Source organism: Carettochelys insculpta, chromosome 3 (genome assembly GCF_033958435.1).
Source record: "Carettochelys insculpta isolate YL-2023 chromosome 3, ASM3395843v1, whole genome shotgun sequence".
NCBI classification, from domain to species: domain Eukaryota; kingdom Metazoa; phylum Chordata; order Testudines; family Carettochelyidae; genus Carettochelys; species Carettochelys insculpta.
Window position 1 is genome coordinate 52,655,756 of NC_134139.1, and position 24,931 is coordinate 52,680,686.

At 42.9% G+C, this 24,931-nt stretch overlaps 1 protein-coding gene across 5 annotated transcripts in view; it reads left to right on the plus strand.

The window, feature by feature from the left end:
- Positions 1-24,931, plus strand: part of LCLAT1 (lysocardiolipin acyltransferase 1) — a 196,677-nt gene that overhangs the window by 54,620 nt on the left and 117,126 nt on the right. For 4 of the 5 annotated variants that reach the window (XM_074989851.1, XM_074989850.1, XM_074989853.1 and 1 more), the window contains one exon: positions 17,972-18,140. The exons of the other annotated variant lie outside the window; for it this stretch is intronic. In XM_074989851.1, the coding sequence (XP_074845952.1) occupies positions 17,976-18,140 (165 nt within the window). In that variant the 5' untranslated portion in view covers positions 17,972-17,975. The remainder of the gene's footprint in view (positions 1-17,971; positions 18,141-24,931) is intronic. 5 annotated transcript variants of the gene reach the window in all.

Below are 24,931 nucleotides of genomic sequence, written 5' to 3' on the forward strand. Positions count from 1 at the left end.
ACACCTGCTGGACCTCATACGAGACGGGCTCTCTCTCTCCTCGCTAAAAGTCCACCTCGCAGCTATATCAGGTTTTTGGCACAAAGAGGAAGGGCCCACTGTATTCGCCCATCCTATCGTCACAAGGTTCTTGAAGGGGCTGGTAAACCTGTACCCTCCTCGAAAACCGCTACCACCGTCGAGGAGTTTGGACTTGGTACTCCACACGCTATCAGGACCACCCTTCGAACCATTAGCCACGGTACCCCTCCAACTACTTACCATGAAAATGACCTTCCTCCTTGCGATTACGTCAGCCTGCAGGGTGAGCGAGCTCGCAGCAGTGATGGCAACGCTGCCCTGCACAGTATTCTCAAAGGAGGTGGTGATCTTACTGTTACACCCAACCTTCATTCCGAAAGTTTCCTCGGAGTTCCACATTAACGAACCAATAGTATTACCCTCATTTTACCTGAAGCCTCACAGCTCCAGCAAGGAGGCACGCCTGCACCTCCTAGATGTGAGGAGGGCGTTGGCCTTTTACATAGACAGAACTAAGCCCTTCCGGAAAACAGACAGGCTTCTGGTCTCTCGCTCCCAGGTTGAAAGGGGAAGGCCTCTCTTCCCAGAGAATTTCAAACCACATTGTGTCCTGTATAAAACTGTGCTACGAGCTTCGAAAGACCCCTTTGCTAGCCCTGCCCAGGGCTCACTCCACCAGAGCAGTGGCGGCATCAACGGCCTTCTTTAAGGGAATCACGTTGAAAGACATTTGCGGAGTGGTGACTTGGTCATCCTACGACACCTTCGCCAAGCATTATGCCCTGCATTGGTTGTTTGATGAGGATACCTGTCTGTTGACAGCAGTCCTCTCGAGGGCAAGCTGCACATGAATCGAGTACCCACCTCCTTACTTGGGGTTACTGCTGGGTAGTCACCTACTGTGGAGCACCCATGGGGACCACTCAAAGAAGAAAGAGAAGTAACTCACTTGTAGTAACGATGGTTCTTCGAGATGTGTCCACGTGGGTGCTCCACTACCCGCCCATCCTCCCCACTTCGGATCTCTGTCCAGTGTTTTTCAGGAGCATCCGAGGCGGTTGGTCAAGGAACTGGCGGGGACCGGATCGCGCACATGACCGAGGGCGCGCAAGGGAGCGGCGTGCATCGGTGCATGCGTGATCCAGTGGAAACTGCTAGAAGAATTCCAGTCTGCGGCGCCGGGCGAGCCCGACACCTACTATGGAGCACCCACGGGGACACATCTCGAAGAACCATCGTTACTACAAGTGAGTAACTTCTCTTTTATATTCCTTTAGAACCAATTGCACTGCTTTTCTCTCCTCTCATTCATTGAAAGAAGAGTGAAGAATATATTTTGTTGTTGTTCATTTGTGCCTAAGTCACTCTAAATAAGGCTTCTGGAACTTTAATTGAGTTCAGGCTGATTGTGTGTAAGAGCACATTGTGCTGTGATCCTATCACCTTCTTTTTTGTTCTGGAATTGAGATGTTCCATTAATTCTGCTTTTTGTTAAGTCCATCACTTCTTTCCCTTCTTGTTAACATGGCAACAGCAGGAGCAAATGGAAGCAGTGATTTGTGGGACAGAAAGGGGTATTAATTTGAGTGCCAAATATTTAAAATAAGTTACTAATTACACAGGCCAGAGAAACATAAAGCAAGCATTAAACAATGGTTTCTTCCACTACAAACCCTTCTGCATGTCTTTGTGGAAAGCTTTTGATGGATTACAGTGGTGACTCTTTCAAGGCAAGTTGTGACTAATGCTCCCTTAATCTTTTCCATCCATATGCAGAATAAATTATATATGCATTGAGGCATGTGCAAATGTGCACCACAAATAGAAACAAAAAAAGCTGTAGGCACTCTGCTAATCAGCTGGGCAGCATTTAGATCTCTTCTGAGTGACCATACAAATGCACAGCTTACAGGAAACAATGGTTGTGACTATAATAAAAACCCTCATATGGATAGGGAGTTCTGTCTTACTGTATCATAGAAAGACAAAACAGTTTATCACTTGACAAATTTTATTTAAAAGTTGGTTACTCCTGTCTGCATTGTCACAGATAACCGAAACAGTTTGTAAATGGGCAGAGGTATGTGATTTTTAACTAGAGCCTATGAAACTGAAGAAATATTAATTAGGCTTTTAAAAAAGACACTCAAGAAGTGGTCTTGAGACTATACTAATGAATAACCAAGAATCTTAAATTCACTTTAAATCTTATTTCTCTCTGTTTATCAAGATTAGCTTATGTCTTTTTGCAGGAGAAATGGTCCAAAGAATTCAGAGTGTGAGGTGCTGCTGCTGCTGCTGCTGCTGTTGTTGTTGTTGTTGTTGTTGTTGTTGTTGTTTTTTTAACGAGAATAGCTATTTCAAATTTGTTAGCATTATACAAGAAAAATGTATAGCTAAATCCTGTGCAGTGCTTTTGTGAGCACCATCTCACCAGTGATGGTGACCTCTGTGTGATGCTGTCTTCCAGAAGCAGTGCAAAAATGGAAAGGTGGTGCAGTTTGAGATGAAGGGTGGTAGCTTTTGATTCTTCTTAGCTGCCAGCATGCTGCTGCTTACTTGTTTCTAGAAATAATCATTGTGAATGTAATAATGCATGAGAGTTAAGGCGTACAGGGGTGCATATGGGTAGGGTAGGGGAGAACGTGTGTCAGTTCAAGGGAATTCATTATTTCAGTGTACTCACTGAAGGTGGAAGGCATACTTTCAAATATCAGCTGGAGTTAGATGTCAGTTGTTTCACGTTTCATTGGCTCAGCATCTTCGCTTTCATGACACAGTTATAGTGGTATCTGTCCATAAGTGCCCCCCTCCATGTCTAAAGCATTGAGCTGTCACCTTCTCTTTAGGTTGAGCCATGTGATCCACCCGCTTTCAGCCAGACTTTTTGGGCTGCTGTCTCTAGGTACTATGATTGAGTTAGCATGTCCAAGTTATGGTCAGTACTTGCATTTCTGTTCCATCAGGGAGTGGTTAACAGTGACCAGAAAACCTTCTTAGAGCACATTTTTATTTAGCGCCAAAGTGTTTAAATGAAAAGATCTTTTAAAAACAAGCATATATACCTGTCTGGCTCACTAGTTGTCTACCTGTCCTGCACATGACACGTGTCTGCATTTTTGGGGGTGGAATCTTTGCCATCTAGGCCAGACAGAGCTTTGTAAATGTGGCAGGTCTGCAGTTTTGCCCCTATCTGACTGACTTCCTGGCCTTTTGGCATGCTTCCTTTGCTTTCACACACTACTGCTGCTACTCCCTATCACACCCCATCTCCTGTATCACCTCCTGCTGTCAGCTCATAGAAGTCCACATATCTGGAGTTATTGTGTAGTTGTGCCTGTACAACCTCTTCTCCCACAGATCCAGTGTTTTAAATAGCATTATGATTCCACATTCTACAAATTTAGTGCTCAGTAGTGGGAATCCACGTGTCAACTTAGGTTACTTCTAAAATATGAGATAAATTAGAATTTATTAAAATCGATTTTGTAATGCTAAGTTTTATAAATTTGAATTTGACTATTCTCACCTCCCCACAGATTCCCCACAAAGTTGACTTATTGCTGCCACACTGTATCTCCAGACATCGACTGTTGCAGTAGTGCATTGTGGGAACCTTCCCACAGTTCCCTAGGCCTTGTAGAATTCTGTTTTTTCCTCTGGTGCATTATGGGGAAAAAAAAGCCCCACAAGTGGTTGTGGGTGTGGCGTGTCATCTTCTCATGTTGCATTGCCTTCATTTCCCTCCTGTTGGAAGCAAACGCCCATTTTTCAAGAAGGAAAACTAGAGAAGCACAATTTGTATATGCTTTGGGATCACCCAGATGACTATGCTACATCAGCTGATCCCTCAGCTATTTTTCTCCCCCTTGAAACTACAGTATGGCATGAATGAAGTAAAGATTGGGAAGAAAGCATCAACAAAGATTAGCAAATTAAGTGACATTTTCTGCTTTTGAAACTGAATTATCACAAGATTTTACAAAAAGCAGCAGGTGTTTGAGTCTTCTCAACTGGCCCTCCAGCCACTTTCCTTATCCCTTCATTACAGAAATATGATCCCTGGAAATATTACAGTAACAATGCAAAGTTTGAAGAAAGAGAAGAATAGGAAAGGTTAAGAAAATAGACATTTTCAATGCAGGATTTTTGGCTTCCCACTTCACTAGACAGAGGTGCCCAACATGGGGGATGGAGCTCCCTCATCGCATTAGGGGCTGTCTGGTCGTAGGGCCAGTTGACATGGGCCCTTCAATGTTGCTGAGGTGGGGATGGCAATTTCCCAAAATCTTTGCCGCTGGGGTAGACTCCCCTGTCCCCTGGTGGCAGCAAGCCCCCAAAAATCTTTTCTGCCCTGGGAGCCCTCACCACTTGCAAACCAGGACATGGTACTGCCTAGCAACATGATCCGCACTGAACAGCAGGCACATTCTTTTATTGGGTCGGTGGCTAGCCACATGATGTGGGTGGGTTCAGGAAAGATCCCAGTGCTATGGCACCTGTGATGGAGTGGGAAGGTGCCCCTGTACAAATGTAAACTGTAGAAAAGAAGTTTCTTGGTCTCTCATAACAAGCACAGCCTCTACAGCCTAGATACCACATGGTACAGGGGCAGGCAGTGGCTGGAGCTACTGCTGGAAGAAACTCCAAGCGCTTAGCTTACAGAGCCATGAACTCCATTAGGGCTATCTTTAATGGGTAGATGCGCTCACCGCGCTGATAGCAAAGAAGGACAGAAGCTTCTCAGCCTCTCTTTCGCGCATGATTCCACAGGCTAGCCACCACGGGCTTCCTGATGCCAAATTCAACTTCGTAGGCTTCCTGTTACCTGATTCCTGTGCACCTAGACAGCAGTGAAAATGGAAGCGGCCAGAGTAGACAACCTGGGAGTATTGTGGGGTACATGTGGGACACCTCTGGATGCTAATTAAGTCTATTAAAAGACATGGTGTTTCCATACTAGCTTTAATTTGAAATTTTAAATTTGAATTTGATACTACGCTACGGTGTTATACTACTGACCTTAGCACTCCCTAAAATCAACCTAATGGTACTTACAGTGAAGACATTGACATTGTAAATTTGAGCTAACTGCCTTAAAATCAACATTATCCTGTAGTGTAGACATAGCTTTAGTGTGCGGCAGGCTGGAATTCTACATTTACGTACTAGCTTGCCATGCCCTAAATCTCTTTCTGGACAAGTTCTCAGACACAGGACAAAATTTAGCCATTTCCTTGTGCACATTTAGACAACAAATACTAGTTAAAAATGCCAGATCCATGCATCCTGAATATTTTGTTTTGGCCTTGCCTACCCAACAAACACACACCAAAACAAGTAAGCCAGCAACCCTCATTCCCCTGGTTTTGTGTGTCTTCGTTTGTCTACATTTTCTAATCCCTCCTCCCAACCCCCACCCACACTTTTTCTTGAAAAAGCCCCCAAAGTGTTCACACAGCCAATCATGGTAATTCAGAATAAGAGGGCTTTTCGCTCAAAATAATTACTCCAACTCATTGAACAACTTTTGCTAACCCCCACACTCCCATTTCAAGGTCAAAAAGGAATGTGTGTGAACAAAACGCAGCTGTAGTCAACTCATATAAAGGCTCCTTTTGCAATGCTGTGGCTGTAAATGAGAGCACTGCTTTTTGCAATGCTGTAGCTGTGTGAGTGTGATTTTTTTCCAATGTTACTTGTACAGTAAAACATCAAAATAAGTAATTAATTTTGAAAAAAACCTGCCATGTAGACACAGCCTCAGTATTTGGATCACTTGCAAAATAAGTATCAGAGAGCTAACCGTGTTAGTCTGTACCTTTGAGAACAACAAGAAGTCCTGTGGCACCTTATAGACTAACGTATTTTGGAGCATAAGCTTGCATCTGACGAAGTGTGTCTTTGCCCATGAATGAGTTGCGGGGAGGGTTGATCTGATGTGTTTTCTCCCTCGATGTATACTACTCATAATGGGCCATTTCCACCCTGACTGAATAGACCATGTTAGCTCTGGCCCTCCCTTTCACTGGGACACCTCCCCACCTCTTTACATACTCCTCTGAAACCCACCTCCCCCCTTATGCAACTGAAGAAGCAGGTCTTTGCCCACGAAAGCTTACGCTCCAAAATATCTGTTAATCTATAAGGTGCCACAAGACGACTTGTTGTTCTTGCAAATAAGCTATCACTGTTTCTTATGGGAGTGAAGCAATAATGAGTTTACTTCAGAAGTTTTGCTTTTGCTGTTGCTATGTTTTAAAAAAAAACAAACCTATAATTTCTAATGACCAAGAAGTCACCTCTTAAGCATAAGTGTCCATCAGGAAAATACTGTAGTTTAAGTGGGGAGAGATGGCTCAGTGGTTTGAGCATTGGCCTGCTAAATCCAGGCTTGTGAGTTCACTACTCAAGGGGGCCATTTAGGGATCTGGGGCAAATAGGAAGGAGGGGAAAAAAAGGGATGGTGCTTGGTCCTGCCAAGGGACAGGGGAATGGACTCAATGTCCCTTCCAGTTTTGAGATGTATGTCCCACATATATTATGTGCGACTTAAAATAATTTTTTATTGGAACAAGTTTTAGTTTCAAGTATCATTCACATTAGTTTTTGAGCCTTATTCCTAATAGCTGGGCAACCACCTACCAAATTTCAATTTTTTTCTTCCAAAATATAGAGCTTCTCAATGCAAGAGTTATAAGAATTTTCTTAACATTGGCGAAATGATTGTTTTTGGAGATAGTTGAAACATAAAGCCCAAGCCAGATGCCTGACATGGAAATTTCAGTCCAAACAGCGTGTTTGGCAAAGCAACTGAAAATAGCATCTTATAATGGAAAGTGTTAATGAAATTGACCTGTAGGAAGCAGTCTAATCTATGCCAGCATGTCTGATTTCACCTGCGAGATCAAAGACGTCGTCTTTTTTAGTTCGCTTTTCTATTCAATATGTAAATTTTACTGGACATGGGAAACCATTCAAGGGGCTCTATGTTCACTTCATCGAGGTTCCATGCCAGGGTAGGGAGCTTCTGCACAGAGATCTATTTGCAAAATTGGTGCATAAATACTCTTGTCACGGTATATTAAAAGGCAGTGGAAACTTAAGCTGGTGACCGCAGAAGAGACCCACCCACTTAGCTTGCTTAACAGTAATTCTTCCAGGTGTTCTTGTAAAACACTGCTCTTCTTCTTCTCCATTGCTTAAAAATAAATACAATAACCTCTCCTTTATCTGGTATTCATTCAGCTGGAATTGTCACACAACCAGCACAAACATGCTGCTTTCTGTTCCCAGAGCAAACCTGAGCTTGGAAGTAACCCCCAGCCCCAGGGGTGCTGCAGTTCCCCTGGCCCCATCACTGCCAGAGATTCCTCCTGTCTTGACTAGCTCCCTGGGGCTGGAGCTGCTGGTGTTCCCCCAGCCCTGGCCCCAGCTGATGTTCCCTTCATCCTGGCCAGGGGTCCCATGGCTTTGTCTCTCCCCAGCTGCCTGTGCCTCTCCTGAGACCTACCTGTGTCTCCCCAGCTGCTCTCTGATAACCGGCACAGTTGAATATCTGGTAATCTCCCAGTCCCAGGGTGGTTGGATATGAAACAGTTTACTGTAAATGAAAGTTGATTTGGGTTTACGAAGATGGGCTCTTATGTGACCGGTCCAAACTCCCCCCCAGTTATTCACATGGAAGGGGAGGGGTAGCTCAGTGGTTTGAGCAGTGGCCTGCTTAAACCCAAGCCTGTGAGCTCAATCCTTGAGGAAGCCATTTAGGCAGCAGGGCAAATAGATATTTAAAAAAAAAAAAAAAAGTCAGGGATGGTGCTTGGTCCTGCTAAGAGGGCAGGCATCTGGATTCAACATCCTGGGGTCCCTTCTACCTCTGCAAGAGGTGTATCTCCATATACTATGCATTAAAATAAAAAAAATTGTGTGCTTGTTAATGATTTTGATCTCTCTTTGTACAGCAGAAAGGGTATTTTGAGTAGGTTGCCTTACTCCCATTTGTACCTTCAGAAATCTTCCCTTCCATTTTCATGACTCTTGCATTCTTTGGCTAAATGATAGCAGTCATAGTAAAACTTCCTATTATATAGTTTACAGCCCCAGTGATGGCTGATGGCTTTCATAGCCTGTTACAGTGTCTGGGTGAACTTACTCAGACTCTGGGCTTCATTTTCTCTAATTCTCTTGTGGTAATAATGCTGAGGATTGCATACCGATCAAAACTGGCTTCAAAACTTCCATCACCCTATTGACCTTCTGCTTAGCAAAGCTATTAAAAATAAAGTAATTCCTCATGGATGTACCATTACAAAAAGGGGAGAAATGCAAGTTATGGTTTTCACAAGCTGCCAGCCAGACTTTCAAAATGGTGAACATAGCAAAGGCATTAGAATCTTGGAAACTTAAAACTGTAAATCAAGCTTAAGGAATGTGTACTGGCACAGTTGCAATTCATGTAAGGGAGAGCTGGAGAGTCTTAACTGTTTTTGGGGACATTGGTTCAATTTCCTAGTCTCAAAGGTCAAAACTATTGTGCTGAGCATCAAATTCAAATCTTTGCCTCAGACTAGGCTTTACTGCTTCTTTGTTTGTCTTTAGCAATGAAACCCTTGTTTTGGTGGAACAGACAATGGTGAAACTGCTGCTTTTCATGCTGTTACAACTTCAGTTCATAGCTATTTGTAGTAAGGGTACCATGGTAGAGGAGGGAATTGGCTATTCTAATAACCCCTTCAAAAATGTCTCACATTGAAGATGTCAGTATTCCTTGACGGTAACCCCCCAACTTACCTATAGGTTGCATTCCTGAACAACCATGCATAAGTCAAATTTCACTTAAGTTGAGATGGTTCCCCATCCTGGCTGTGCCTGGCTCCCCGCTCCCCATGAGCTGCAGGGAGCACAGAGCCTGGTGCAGCAGTGTTGTCCAGTTTCCAAGCTTCTGTGATTGGTGGGTTGGGGGGGCAGACTGCAGGGCAGACCAGTGTGGCTGCTCCCTTGCTGGAGGAGCTGGGGGGTGGACCAGTGAGGTGGTGTGGCTGATCCCTGGATTCGCACAGCTGAGGGAACCAGGGGGTAGACTGGCAAGGCAGTGGAGCTGCTCCCCCGTTTCCCCGAGCTGGGGAAGGGTGGACTGGCCAGGTGGCATGGCTGCTCCCTGGCTTCCCTTAGCTGAGGGAGCTGGGTGCTGGAGCCGGCAGATGGGGCACTGGACTGCCTGGCCAGTTCCACTTACTGATTTCAACTCGCGTTAATGCAAGTAACGTGTATGTCTAAATCACGTAAATCGAGGTTTTACTGAATTTATCAGTTTTTATCTTTAGAATTTTGCTGTAAATTATTGATGTTTGCTCAGCTATTTTGTTACAGAATAACATTGCTTGCAAACTGGATGAAAATGTGTAATGTCTTGTTATGACAATAGGCTACGATTTTTCCAAGGCTCCATTCTGCCTGGGCCATTTTGGTTTAATATTATAGCTTGGGGTCTTGGGCTTTCATTACTGTGCAAAAGAAAAGCCCCTTTGGGAGCTGGTTTCTTTCCTTTCACTTCTAATACACAGCTATTACAATTATTTTGAAATGGTATCTAGCTATCTAGGGGGCAAAAGCTGTAAAAACCCTCTTTTAGTTTAAGGATACTTTGATTTACATTAAGGGCTTATTCATCTGAGGAAGATAGACTTGCTTTGGGGAACTGTCAGCCATAAGGGGCTTTTTTCTTCCTGTGGATTGGACCTAGTTCTGAGTCTTACATCTTCTGTTATCTACCTCATAAAACTTCAGGAAGTGCTCTCATTCTTTGTGTGCTTGTGGGCTATTTTAGGGGTCACTCAGAACTGACAATAAACATTGTGCTTGTTTGACTGTTTCCAACCTTAAAAATAAACACTCCTTAAGGTACTGTACAGCAGCTATTTTTGATGTGATTAAACCTTCTGTTCTTGATGCATGGGCAGCCAGGGGGCTCTTGCTTCCTAGTGCCATTAAAATACAAGTTCACAAGGCCACCATGACTTACAGGATAGACTGTCTAGAGTACATTTTTTTCCAAAAACTGAATAGGTACTTTGAATTGTTTATGTATGATGCTGTCAAACTTAGGTAGTTTTTTGTAGCAAAAATTATAGGCTGTGGTTGATTAGTTTTTCTTCCCTTGGCATGTCTGTCTACAGCTGGTCAAGTGCAGATTGTGCCAGACTTTTGTGAATTTTCTTAAGAATAAAAAGATCTTCTTTTCATTAAATCTGTTTTCAAATGAGTAGCTGTATTTACCACTTGGCGTTCTCTTCTAAACATTTCTAAATACCTTATCTGGTGCTTTCATGAAGGCTTTATTGGTAATGACTGCTCAGATTAAGCTTTTTAAGAATAAAGGCAAACAAGTGGAAAAAATATTGTCCCAATATGATCCCTTTCCCTGACTGAATTACATACTTACAACATCTAATGACTAAATTGCAAAGAAGAGCCAGAATTCTTTACAATTGGAAAGATGTGTAATTGCTTAGAACAAATTAAATATCCTATTGAATCCTGTATTGAATTATAATAGATTAAGTCTTGGCAATCAAAGTGAGATGATAAATTTTAAGATGAGGTAGCAGCAATCATGTTTTATTGGTAATATTTACTGAGTTTGGTCATTATACTCTGTGGGAATAGAAGCTAATGTCTGTGCTGTGGAAGTGGGTCAAAGAGGGATTTACTGTTAGTTATCTTAATTATCATAAAGGAATACAGGACTGGATATATTCACTTAATCCTCTACTTTATCTCTGAAGCCTTGATTTAAAAAAAAAAATGAGTGAAGTCAGTTTTAGTGATGTACATTGATTTTGTGGAATAAGCACGTGCCACATCACAATTTAACACACTACGTTGCCTTTTAGAAGAGGTCAGTATTCAAATAATAGGATCAGGAGTAAGATATGTTGGGAAAAATGGCATGAGAAACTTGCAGAGCATCTTGGTTCTTCGTGTGAGCAGCAGTGTCAGTCTGTACTTGCAAAAATCATTGCATACTTCATAAAAGGACACACTATGAAATCAAAGCACCTACATCATGGGGATCTCAAAATAATATTGTCTGTCAAGTTCTCCGTAGGGTATGTCCATTTTACAGATATATAAACTGTGGCACAGAGGTGAAGAAGCTACATGCTTAAGTAGAGCTTGAAATGGAACTGATTTCTTCCTCTCAATCTGTTGTATGGAATTCTGCCACTAAAATTTGGCAGTATGTAGGTGCCAGTCTCCTGCTCTAACCCGAAAGTCAATAAAAAAAGCTGGTTGAAAAGTTTGACATATCTTCTTCCCCCGCACCCCATCAGAACATTATTCAACAGAATTGAAACATTCCATGGTACCATATTGACTCCATTTAACCTTTCTACCTGGTTTGATCCCATCTCTTGTTTGCCCACCTGGCTGGCTGCCCAACTCTCATGCTTCTGGAATTGTCCACCTGGCAAACTGCCTGGGATTCATGGGCTGAAGAAGGTCCAAGGCCTTCTGGCTGTTTGCCTGGTGGGCTTTTGACCTCCCCTGCTTCCTACCCAATAGATAAGCAGGCTGCCCCCTCTAGTGGCCTGGTAACTGGCCAGAAATTTAAGGGGAAGCCCATTTCATTTTTTCCAAAACATATTTTTCTAAAATATCTGTTCCATGAAAAATACTGCATTCCCAACTTGTTCTGATATGGAACTAATTTTTTTCCAAAAACTCAGAATCCTCTATCAGAGATGAATTTTGGTTCCAGCACAGCTCTAGTTAATAGTTCCTGAAAGAGACGCTGAACTAAATAATCAAACATTAGTTTGCAGAAAATTCACCTACTGCTGAATAAGATTTCTGTGGGAAAGCGCTGTAAATTGAGTGAATTGTGTTTAGTGAAAGGCATTTCTGTTTTTCTGTCAAACTTACTCTCAATTTGGTTTTAATTCAAAGAGTGTTTTATTCTGGTGCTTAATAAAGTAACCTGTGCTTTCCTGGTCTACTGATGACTGTTGCCTAAAAAGGATGCAATTGAATCCATAGTGTTCTGCCGAATTAAGAAAACAAACAGTTTTTTGCCAGTGGTTATCAATCTGAAACATTATACAGTAAACTATTATCCAGAAGTGTCAAATCTGTCATTTTTACCATAGGTAAATTTTTAGTTACATTTTCCATAAGTATAGTGCAAGTAAATACAAAAAAATACAGCATAAGTTTACAGTGTATAATGCTTCTGTTGTTGGTAAATAAAGTACTCTGCATACATTTGTTTTCATAATATCTTAGATTGTTTGTTTGTTTTTTTCTTTAGTGCTATGCATTGCTAGATATTCCTCTGTTATCCAGAATATCTGGTAACTCCCCAGTCCTGAGGTTGCCGGATATGAAAGAGTTTACTGTACTGACAGGCAAAAATTTGTGTTGCCGTTGTTGCCCTAGTAGAAATAAAGAGCAATGCTTTCATTTATTTAGTAATGTAATAAAATGCTATTTGTCAACTGCAATTTCAAATATTAGGCCTTTTTACTTACTACATAAGTGGCCCTGTTTGTTGGGCAGGGTTGCTTGATTCATATTGTAGGTTAAATCTTGTTTATAGTGAACTTGGTAGGCAGTGAAGCTTAATTTGTTTGATATATATTTTAATTTCAAATCATTCAGAAGCTGGCTGGCAATGAAATGTGAAGTGTGAACTCAGACTTCACTGCTACAGCTACTAGCCACCTTTAATTTTAGAAGCAGATGAGCCACTTATATTTAGCCAAACAATGGGAATATATTTCACATCCTTTCCTCCCTTCCAGGCCATGGAATTCTTCATGCATCAATTCTAGTTTGTAGGAGAGAATTGACTTTTCACAGATCCTGTTTAAAGCATTTTGGAAACATCATCATAACAAGTTCTGGTTTGGCAGTCGTTGCAGCTATAGCTTGTGCAGAAACATGTAACTAATAGGCAAAACATGAGCCAAAGACTGACCACAACAGAATAGTTCTGCTTTATATTATTATTTTAAAAAAACACTTTGCACATAAAATATTCTCAAGTGGTTCAAGAATTGATTCTAGTAAAGCTGAAGTTTACAAAAATGCAACTGTTTTGGAAAGTTATTTCTCTCCCATCTTAGCCAAGAATGTTTAAAATGAACTGAAATGTAAAACAAAAATGATATTTTAGGAATTACTGTTGCTTGTTACCTGGAGACAGAAAATGTTTTTGTTCTGCTGTGACAACAAGAATATGTGAATGACCGGAAAGCACCCCAATAACTTGGAGTTCTGCCACAAAATAGGTGAAAAATTGCAAGCCCAGTACTAGGGTAGCATCTCTCTAATAGTGTGCTGTTTCAGACATAAATCATAACCTATCCCTTTTCTGTCCTCCTTCATCCACCCCGACCCCACAAATAGAAAGTGATTTTGGAGTAAGCCAGAACTTTTATGCATTACTGATAAATCAGAAGTGCTGAGAATGTCATTCCCATTATAGGACAAGATGGTTGTCAACAGCAATAAAAAAACTTTTCCACTTGGAAAAACATTTAGCTAAGTAACAGAACATAACTCCTCCCCAATCACTTAACTCTGAAACAAGCATCTTTCTTAAGAAGCACTGGGCGATAATAAATTACTTATTTTTCTAGGATTTTTTTTTGATGCTGCTTTGTAATTTTTAGTTCTGAAGCCAAAAGGGAGGGGACAGTTATTTGACCCTGTTTTGACATTGCAAACTGATGTTTTTGCATTATTTTGTGTTTGGAATCAATGTTTGTTAGGAGGAGTGGATATGTAGCACAGTTTCTCTGTTCTTGGTTTTAGGAAGCAGGGGCTTTCGAAGTCCGGGAGTCCTTTCAAAAAGCCCCTGTTTACACGAATAGCACATGTTTTGAAAGTGGTGGAGCTGCCATAGTGCTAAGGAGGCACTGCGTATTCATGGCAGCGCCTCATTAGCATCTGCTGAAGTGGCTGATTAGCATACCTCTTTCAAAAGGCCACAGCCTAAAAGTGTACAGTGACTATAGCACTTCCCTTTTCTCATCTTTCCTTTAGGCCTTAGAAATTCATATGGGCTGTGTCTACACTAGCATTGCAATTTCGAAAGAAGCATGAAAATAAGGGAAATTGAAAATGCAAGTGATGTCCAGATTTACATATCTGGCACCTTATTTGCATGTTCTCCTTTTGAAAGAAGAGCAGTGTAGACGTGGCTCTTTTGAAAATGAACCCTTATTCTAAAAAAAAAAAAAAAAAGGAATGTTTGTCCTTCAGAGGCACTTCTAGTAAACAAGGGATTTTTGCTAACTATGTACTTGCGTACTTCTAACAGTAACAGCCGTGATTTATGACAGCAAATATCTTTTACACAGTATTAGACATATGTCTCATCCTTGATTCCACTCATTACTTCAGTCCTCCTGGAGGTCCATTGATTTTACGGATGTTGAATCAAGCTCATTGAATTCAACAGCTGAAGTAATAGAAGTAACAATATTAGTTTTTTATACAATGTGTTTGGTAATGTTACATTCATTGCAAAACCAGAAACCAATCCATGAAATAAAAGGCATGTTTTGTTGCTTTTAATTATGCAGCTTCAGTGCACTTCAAACTGTGCGTGTGTGGAGGGGGGGTGTCTGAATAATCACAGTGAACACCACAAATGGGTGGAAAATGTTGAAATATAGTTAAATGTGAAACCCTAGCTAAAATGGCGTCAGTAGTGGGTAGTGATTCTAGCTTTGAGCTCAAAAGGCAGGAGTAGTACCTGCATAATCCAAAAATGTTTGGATGGGGAAGTTGAGGACTTCTCCGAAATTTTTAGGGAAGGATGAGAATAAGCCAACAAATCATCTGTTCAAACACTAAAGAAAATTGGAAATAAAATGCAATTTTAAATGGTTGAATTTTTGAAATATATTAACAAGCTGGCGAAGAGAGGGACATGTATTTCCCACCCCAAACAATCTTTCTACTGAAAGAGAGCATGGAGACCACTGCCTCTTAAGCAGGCCTATTGATGGGTAGTGGAGGGGAAAGTGCACGAAGGGAGCAGTAGCCCTGGGGTCTGGCATTTCAAAAGAGTCCAGAATTAGCGGCAGTGGCGGGAGTCTGGACTTCTTTGAAATGCCACAGCAGCATGGCTCTGAGTGGCTTGGGACAAGTCCCTGGATTGACTGCCCTAAGTTCTGCCCCTTCTGCCCTTGGCATTGCCCTGTCCAGGGGTGACAAGCTGGCCTCCCCTCCCCTCTTGCCTCCAGGACCCACAGTGGCTGTCATCCCCACTGCCCTTAAGTATTTGGGGGACATGCCAGTTTCATTTCACATTGGCACCTCTGTATGCTTTGGGAATGCACAGTTGCCTGCTCTGGGCAATTTTAAGACCCTTTCTGCAACTGGAAGGGTATTTGGGAAACTTAGTAAGGCTGAAGATCTGTCAAAAGGTCTTCAAGTTCATTGCCAGACTGCTAGGGGAATCTAAGCCATAGAGGGGGCAGGGTTCTTAACATTCTAGGCACACATTTCTTTAAGCTTTTTTCTTTCTCCAGTCCATGTACAATTAGCACCATTTATTTCCGTCTTCTCATTTGTGTTTCTCTCTAATTTATCTTGATCCCTGTATTTTTTTTCTTTCCTTCCCTTGTCTCCTGTTTTTTCCATCTCCCTCTATCCTTAGTTCATCCTGTTCCTTTGTAGTTTCTTCAAAGGTGGAGGAACTCCCTAACATGATGTAGAGTGGAGGCATGCTCTTGCATGCCAATATTCACGTGATGCCAGCAGCAATGTTTTAGAATTTAAAAATTAATCCTAAATTTTCTTGTTTTTTAAACCGTGATCTTGAGTGTGTGACCTCAGTTCAGAGCTATTTCCCCAGCATAACCTTGCTTGAGTGAGTGAAAATAATTTCTGTGGAACTGAAATCCAATTCAAATTGAGGATGATTGAAGAAAAGGTCTTAAATCTGATCTTTGTTGAATTTTAGCTCAAGACCATGAAATACCAAAGCAAAGTTTGCATACATGACCTTAACCCTGCCCTTATTCGTGAATTCTTTGTTACGTTCTTTAATTACATGGTCACTACTTTTTCCTGAATGCAATGTATATGCAATTTTGTAACCTTAAATTGATTATATAGCCACTTGTAGAGTTTCATTATTGTATGCTTTTAGTATTTCACTGTTAGAATAGAGCTGCTGTATCTTGGAAACGTAATGTGAATTCTTTTTTCTGTGTGTGTGTTAATAATTTTGTCAGCACAATTGTAGGGTGCTCATTTCTAGGATTAGTCCGAGATGCCTGAAGGTGTCCAGAACAAATCTCTAACTGTAGAGCGATTGTAAAGGTTTTGTGGCACCTGTCCCTCTCGTCCCCTCTATGCACACCACAACCTTCACATGGACACACTTATTCCGGTAGAAGAGTGGATTTTTTTCAACTGAGCTTAAACCCTTTGAGTGATAAATGCTTTAAAAAGGGCATTCTTTTATACTGTCCACTTGAGAGAGTCTATTAATTTAATATATGTATATTTAAATTTACATCTTATGTGCCAAAATAAATGTATTAGGTAGACAAGGCTTTGTGGTCTGTAAACGTCAGCAAATTTTGGTGGTGTTACTCTGTAAAGATTGGGATAAATATACGTGTGTGTGTGTGTGTGTGTGTGTGTGTGAGAGAGAGAGAGAGAGAGAGAGAGAGAGAGAGAGATTCTAAGGATCTAATGTGTGTACTGCTGTGCACAAGGCTTAATGGGTGGGTTTTTTGCATTCCACATTTTAAAATTAAAAGTTTCAGCTTCCTGTTTTCCTTATCCTCAGTAACTGTCTATCTCTGCTCTTATAATTCCTAAAATTGCCTGTTGGAGAGGAATTTAGTAAAGTGCCTTAGAAATCTGACTTTCTTAACCTTTCATCTCAGAAACAAACAGTTTGGTTCTAAAGAGCTGAAAACAGTCTATTTTTAGATTCTAATTTAGATGATATTTCCAGATTCGTTTTGTCATAGCATGGTGTCTGCTAAATTGGAAAGGCTCAGGGCCAGCAAACTCCTGGGGGAGCATGCTTATAGTTATACACTAATCCATTAAGAATCTCTCTGCATTGTATGTTTTAGATTTATAACAAGCTGATAGCATGGATACCAGAATGTTAAGTTGCAGCTACAGTCTGAAAAATGCAGAGATCAGAAGTTTCATATACTGAGATATTTCATGCTTTGATGATGATTCTCTTTATTTGGTGGCTTAATCCAGAAAATAACTGATTTAAGAAGAAGCTTCAAACTGTGTCACAAGCTCCTTCGGCCAGAGTGGGCTTGGAATGCTGCAGAGGAAATTAATTTAGCCTCTTAACAGGGACATGGATAATACTACTTGGTGTGTTGCTCTTTACTGATCCTTCTGATTTTTACTAGGGGTATAGATGGATTCTGAAGACAGCCACGTGTATTCACTCTGCAGAAGGAAAATGAGTTATTGTAATATTGGGCTTTGGAAGAAGAGGCAAAGAGGAAATAGGAGAACCTTTTAGAGACCCCCCTCTTCCATCAAATAACCTTAGTATTTTGGCAGTGTCAGAGGCAATTGATCAAAAGTGTTCTGGTTTGCTCTTTGTAATTTTATGTAATAAAGGTAGGGTTCAGGAGACTTCAGAAGGCAGCTGCATATTGTATTAAATGGAGGGAATAATTGAAGATAAAGCTGATACAATTTTATGGCCCCCTTAATGTCCTTTGCTCCTTAAAGTTACTGTGTTTGATTTCTGTGCCAACAAAGTGGTGCCACATCTGAGGTGCAACGCTGAAATTATTTAACAGTGCATCAAAACTTTCCATAACATTTTAGTGGTCAAATGAAAAGCACTACATCCAGCTGAAACTGGATGTGTTCTGCTTAAATAAGCAGAAGGTAATTACAAATGTTCATCTAACTGAAGGCTCTCTTTGTGTTCCAGAGCCATGGTGTCATGGAAGGGGATATACTTCTTACTGGCTCTATTCTTGGCAAGCTTTTTTGGGAGTATTTTCATGCTTGGTCCTTTTCTACCTTTGATGTTTGTCTCCCCGGCCTGGTATCGCTGGATTACTGACCGCATTGTGGCCACCTGGCTTACACTCCCAGTGGTAAGTTGCAATGTGAGTGTAATTATTGTAGGAGGAGCTGCTGGTGTCCTTCACCTAACACCTTCTGGTATAAAATATTCGTGTGGATTTTTTTTTTTTAAATCCTAACACTTTGCCTAGCAGCAGCCTGGCATTTAGCTAGACCAAACTAGTGCATGTAAAAGATAGGGGGACTTGTTTACCCTGGACTTTTGAAAACATCTTCGTTAGCATCAGAGTTTAAATCCTAGTCTAGAGAGAGCCTTAGTATAAAGTATCCACCCCATGCCCTCATAAGACACTTTTTCTAAGCAAAAGTAGCAAGAGTCCAGGGGCACCTTGTAAACTAACAGGTATTTGGGAGCATAAGCTCTCATGGGTAAAGACCCACTTCATCAGGTGCAACTTTCTAAGTAGATGCCATGGAACAATTTTGAACTTTCATTCACTTAACTATCAGTGGAGTTTCCCCTGTGTCAGAGTTCACTGCATTATACTGGATTTTGCTTTTTGTACCATGAGAAGATGGAAAGTACATCAGTTTCACTACTGGCAATATCCTCCTCATACTTTTTTTTGGCATCCCAAGGTTGAAATAAGTGAAGTCGAAAAATCACGTTCACACAGCCACAGCATTGCAAAATGGAGCGTTTGTAATTTACAGCCACAGTTCACAGTTGCAGCATTGCAAAAGGAGCCTTTACATGAGCGAATAATAACTGATCTCTCTCTTTTATCTCAACTTTTCATACATGGCCATGTGAATGCAGCATGGTTTTTTATTTGTTTTCAGGAAAAAAAAAGTCCGTCCCCCCCCCCCCCCCCCGAAAAAAACCCCACAAGTGTGAACAAGCCCTCAATGAGAATACAGTTCAGTTAATGTTTCCCTCCTTTTTGACATGTTTTTATCTTCAGCGGCTAATTCCCACTTTTCCTTACTGTCTCAGCACTACCCCAACACTCGTCCACCGCCCAGCAGTGCTGCTGCAATCACACCAGCAAGTGGCTATCTGACCATGAGACTAATTTTTTTTAAATCTGTTTTGTGTATTAAAAAATTATGGGTTGTGTAAGGAGTCATTCAGAGAAACTAAGCGCATAGAGCATAATATAGCCATTAACTGCTTGAGAGTCAGTGATGCTGATTGGTGAGAATGACCCAAGTAGTCGTGAACAGGTTTTTCTTTTTTACACTGTAGAACTTACTAGAGAGGGTCTCTTTGGAGACAATCTTTTTTTCATGCCCCAGGTTCTTAAGACTTATACTTGGGTAGATGACCTTTGCTGTTCTTAGTTTAATCCTTTTAGTATTTACACAAGAAATTTAGATCCTCCAACAAAATTATAAAGGCAGATAATACCAGGTCAGCAAAATAAACCTTTTCCCAAAATGACTTTTTCCTTAGTTACCCTCCCTACAGCTTTAAGAGTCAGAGGACCCATTAACAACACACTTTCCCCTAATTTGATTACAATGTTTTGTGCCCTTTTCCTTGGTCTGTGTTGTCTTCTGAGGGCATTTGCCTGGGTAAATGAACTATTTATTGTTCCCTAATTATAAAGAGGTTATTTTCTTTCAGGTGATACACAGGATCTCAGGATGTCTTTTTCTTTCTGAAACAAAATGCTACCATGGCTATCAGCACTTTGCTCCTTACAATGCATCCATTCCTTCATAGGAAGATTAATGTTTTTATTGCATAAAGATCAGTTTTTTCTTTGTCTTGAAGTATTTGGGGTGCTTTATGTGCATCCCAGTTAGTTTATGCTTCCCACCATTTCAGGGATTATAATAGTACTACAAATCAGGAGTTAAAAATTAACAGCTGTTGGGGGAAAAAAAATCCATTACCAGTAAATAAGCCATCTTAATCTCTTATGGATAGGTTTGAAATTCAGTTGATAGCAATAATGTCAGGAGTCTGACCCTGTGCTTGTCTGCCAGATATCTTAAAATAGCTATCTCAACAAACCTGATACCAAATTTCCATTCAATTGTTTCTGTGTTTAGAAATCTCTCAAAGCTCCAGCGCCTCCAATGCTGACTCTGGCATAACTGCTTTTAAGATTCTTTTTTTTTTTTTTTTTTTTTTTTTTTTAAAGCAAAAAGTCCCTTCAACTTAGAATACTTTTATGTATTAAGATTGTGCTGGTTACTGTCTGGTAATAGTAGCAGTGATAGGTAGAAGTAGCGATGAGCAGATGAGCACATCATTTTGTGGGTGTGTTTGTGGGTGTTTTGTTTTGTTTAGGGGCCAAAATATCTCGTTTTGATTTTGAGACAAGATGATTATCATTTCTCACCAAATCAAATATGCAGACATAGTTTTGGGTTATACAAAACAGTCTTCTGTGCCTGGACATTTTTTTAAGAATTAGCTACATTTCAGAGTAAAATCTTTTAAATTGAAATTGGAACTTGGATTTTATTTGTTCATTTATTGATTGGTTGAAACCACTTGAATTTGACCTGAAATCACTGGCCCTTTTGGTGGCCTGAAAAAATGCATTTTTGACAAACTTATCGTCTGTCTGAGGAAAAAGGTCATGTTGCACTATAGGTTGTACCTCTGAAATCTGATATTCTCTAGTTGGACCATGGATGTTGCTAGACCAGAGAGCCTGGCAGCCAGACTGGGGGGTCAGAGAGCTGTGGTTGGGAGTGGTAGCCTAGCAGCAGTGGCATAAGTCAATGTTGTGGCTAGGAAGTGGTAGCCTGGCATTGGCCAGGCACCCTATGCTGAGGCTGAGGAACAGTGGAGGTGAGTGGGGGGACACCATGTCCGTAGAGCAAGGCTGGGAGCTGGGAATGCAGCAGCCAAGCAAGGGCAGGAAGCAGGGGCCATTGCAGGGGCCACAGGCATCCCATGGCAGGGCTGAGAGCTGGGGCCAGGGCAGCCCAGCAGGGGCCAGTGGCCAGGGCCAGAATGCTGAGGGACTGGCAGCAGGGATCACCTGGGTGGAGGGATAGCTCAGTGGTTAGAGCATTGGCCTTGTAAACCCAGGCTTGTGAGCTCTACCCTTCAGAGGGCTTTTCAAGGTTCTGGCTCAGGTTAGATTAAAAAAAAATCTGGGGTAAGGGGTATGTCCTCTTGAGAGTGCAGGAAACTGAACTCAATAATGTCTCAAGGTCCCTTCCACTTCTATGAGATATGCATATCTCCATGTTTAAAATTTCCTCATTTAGGAGTAATCTGGCCCTGAGGGTGCCAGACCAGGGAGGTCTAACCTGTAGATAGAAGCATGATGGGTCTATTGTGTTGACATTTTCATTGTCTGCTCTGTCACTACTAGAATCCAAAAATATGTCTAAATAATTTTGAAAACTTAATTTTTTTAAAAAGTCTGTCTTATTTTACAATGACACTTAAGCTTAGACCTGCTTATTTCTAAAGAACATGAGGGCTTGTCTATACTAAGCTGAAGATTGACCCGGTCAGGGTTGATCTTGTGGAGTCTGATTTTTGTGCATCTGGTGAAGATGCAGCAAAATTGATCTCTCTGGGTATTGATGCAAGAGTATAGAGGCTAGATCTTCACTCGGGACACAAGTCAATTCCAATATGCTGATTCTAGCTACACAAATACCGTAGCTAGGATTGCTTATCTGAAATCGACTTATTTCCCTAGCATACACTTAGCCTGAATCTCTTTTGTTGAGACCAAGATTCCTGGTATCATGAACAGCATAATCCTAGTATCTCCCCTTTCACTGGGAATGGTTGCTGCTCTGGCACCAATACTTTCTGAAAGATGGCTGGTTCTTCCTCTTCCACTGGGCTATGAAAAAGAGGGTTGTTCTTCGAGTGGTCCCCATGGGTGCTCCACAATAGGTGTCGGGCTCGCCTGGCACCACAGATAGGAAATCTTCCAGCAGTTTCTCCTGGATCGCGCATGCGCCGGCGTGCGCCGCCCCCCTGCGTGCCCCCAGCCGCGTGCGCGATCTGGTCCCCACCAGTTCCTTCTCAACTGCCATCGGCTGCAGACGGAATCTACTCAGGCTAAGGCCAGAGTCAGATTAAATAGTGGTTTTTTTCTACGTGTCATTTGTTGTGTTTGGTTATTAAAAAAAAAAAAAAAAAAAAAAAGAGAGAGAAAACAAAGACAAAGAGAATATCAGCAAACAAAAAAAAAAAAAAAGAGAAGAGAGAGGAGCGGAGAAGAGAAGAGCGGACGTGAAGGCCATTTAGGCCGCCTGCTGCCCCGCAGGCCGGTGATCACTATTTGGGGTGGAAAGGCATGGATTAAGTGCTAATTACCCTATTAACAGTAAAGGACTCACCACAATGGCCTCTTCAGGTTTTAAAAAGCGTGAGTCATGCCGTGAAGCTATGCCGGCCTCCGTGGGGCATAGTGAATGCATCCGATGCCTGGGGGAATCACAGGCTACCCAGAAGTGTTCTCACTGTGCTAAGCTCACAGCCAGGGCCAGGAAGGACAGAGCGATGAGGCGTAAAATGCTCTTGTTGATAAGGCCCTTCAGCCGGACTTGCCGGAGAAGCCTCACCCAGAAGGGCCCTCTGGGTTGCATAAGAGGAGGGCAGCTTTCTCTGACCCCCTCGGTGCAGAAACGGAGAAAACTCTCCCTGGCTCGATCCTTGCCGGCATTTGCAGTGAGCAGGACGAGCGGAGCACACAGCCCCCAGCCGCATACTCAGGCAAGCGGGAGCGCACGTGGCAGAGGCTGAGCCTCCGGTTATACAACAGCCGGCACGCGCGGCGCCTAGAGCATCAGCGAGGCAAGCGCCAGACCCGGCGGCACCGCCACAGGCGGCGCCGGCCCCCGCAGCACCAATGGTGCAGGGGTGCCAGGCATGGAGCCTGCAGGCACTGAAGGAGGATACCTGCACGGCACCGCAGGTGACGGTGCCGAGCGTGGCGCTGACAGTGGGGCCGAGATCCCCGGCATGGAAGGGGGTTGTGCCGGCCCCGCAGGGGAGGGGCAAGGCAAAATCAAAAGCCCGGCACCGCAGTCCATCTCCGGACAGGGCTGCGCTGCTGTTAGCACCAAGCCCTCCCCCTGTGATACACACGCCACACCGAAGGCCTGTGTCTCCACTGGCCCATCCGGAACCACCTCCTCCGTTCCTCCAACCAATGTCACCATGGCTTGGGCCACCTTCACCATTTCTGGGATTGAATCCCCTGGAGTACTATCACAAGCCAGTTTCACCTCTATCTGTGTCGTCGCGGAGGTCTCGCTCTCCCAGACATTGGGGGTACACACCCCGTGAGTGGCCTAGGTCTCCATCCCCGGACCCTTGCCCATGCTACCATGGTTGTCCTTATCATGCTGGACACAGACACCACAGGCCTACACCCAGGGGCAGGTCCCCCCTGGCCGCTCAATACCCCCGTGGGCACTCCCGATTGGGGACGGAAACACAGTTGTCTCAAGGGGAGTTAATTTTAGAACCCCGAGACTTTCCTTCACAATCCTCCAGCGAGCAAGTGTATCATCGACTGCAGGAGCCCGAGGGTTCGAGGGAGGTTTACCCTAGTGGTTCCTCCTCATCCTCCCCAGATGAGGCCATGGCCCCCGGGGATGTCTCTCCCCTGGATGACCTTAAACAGTTTCAGGAGCTGTTTAAAAGGGTGGCTTTCATGCAAGGCATTCAAATGGCAGAGGTGCAGGAGAAACATCACAAACTCCTGGAAAATTTGAGACCCCCAGCTTCATCCAAAATTGCTATTCCGCTGGACGAAGCCATTCTGGAGTCAGCCATTACTATATGGCAGACTCCGGCCTCTGTTCCGTCTACGAACAAGAGAGCAGATAAGAAGTACTTCGTCCTGGCAAAGGGCATGGAGTTCCTCTTCAGTCACCCATAACCAAATTCTTTAGTGGTCAAGTCATCCCAGTAGAGGTCAAAGGCTTCTCAGTACAAATCGGGGGGATCGGACAAAGATGCTAAGAAGCTAGAGCTGTTTGGCAGGAAGGTATATTCCTCTTCTACCCTGCTGTTGAGAGTGGCAAATTATGGGCACACCAAGCAAACCATAATTTTGATAATTACTCCAGGCTTACTCCTGCGTAGAGAATCCTGGCCCCAGACATCAAGTATCCCAAGGGACCTACAGGCAAAGATCATGGACCTTCCCTTTGATACACAAAAGCTGTTTGCAGACTCAACCGACTCGGTCCCTCACTCCAGCAAGGACTCGAGAGCTACACTTTGAACCTTGGGCATTTATACTCCCCCATACAGGAGGGAAAAATTTTATCCTCAGCAAAGACGCTACGCTTACAACCACAGCGTGCTCAATATCAACGGGGCTGCGGCCAAGGGCACTATCAACAGCAGCAACAGTACAGAACTCCTAGGCGACGTTCTCAACAGAGCCGTACGCCCTCGGGTCAGGCCCAAAGGCAACAAGTTTGACGGGTATGTCGGGGGCTGCACTGTCAATACCCTCGCTCAATGCCACTCTCATCTCATGTTCCATCATCGCCTCAGACCGTTCCACTCCCAATGGCAAAAGATCACCATAGACAAATGGGTGCTGGAGATCATAGCCACGGGTTACGCGATCCCCTTCCAGTCACTTCCACCGACGAAGCCGCCCACCAGGCCTCACCTCAGGGACACTGCCACGAGGCGAGGCTCAAGCAGAAGGTGAATCACCTTATGCTCATAGGGGAGGTGGAAAGGGTGCCGGAATAATTCCAGGGGAAGGTTTTTATTCACGCTACTTCCTACCAGAGGAGAAAACAGGAGACTGGAGGCCCATCTTAGATCTTCGGGGCCTCAACTGTTACTTGCGCAAGCAACGTTTTCGGATGATCACAGTTGCCTTGATACTCACGGCAC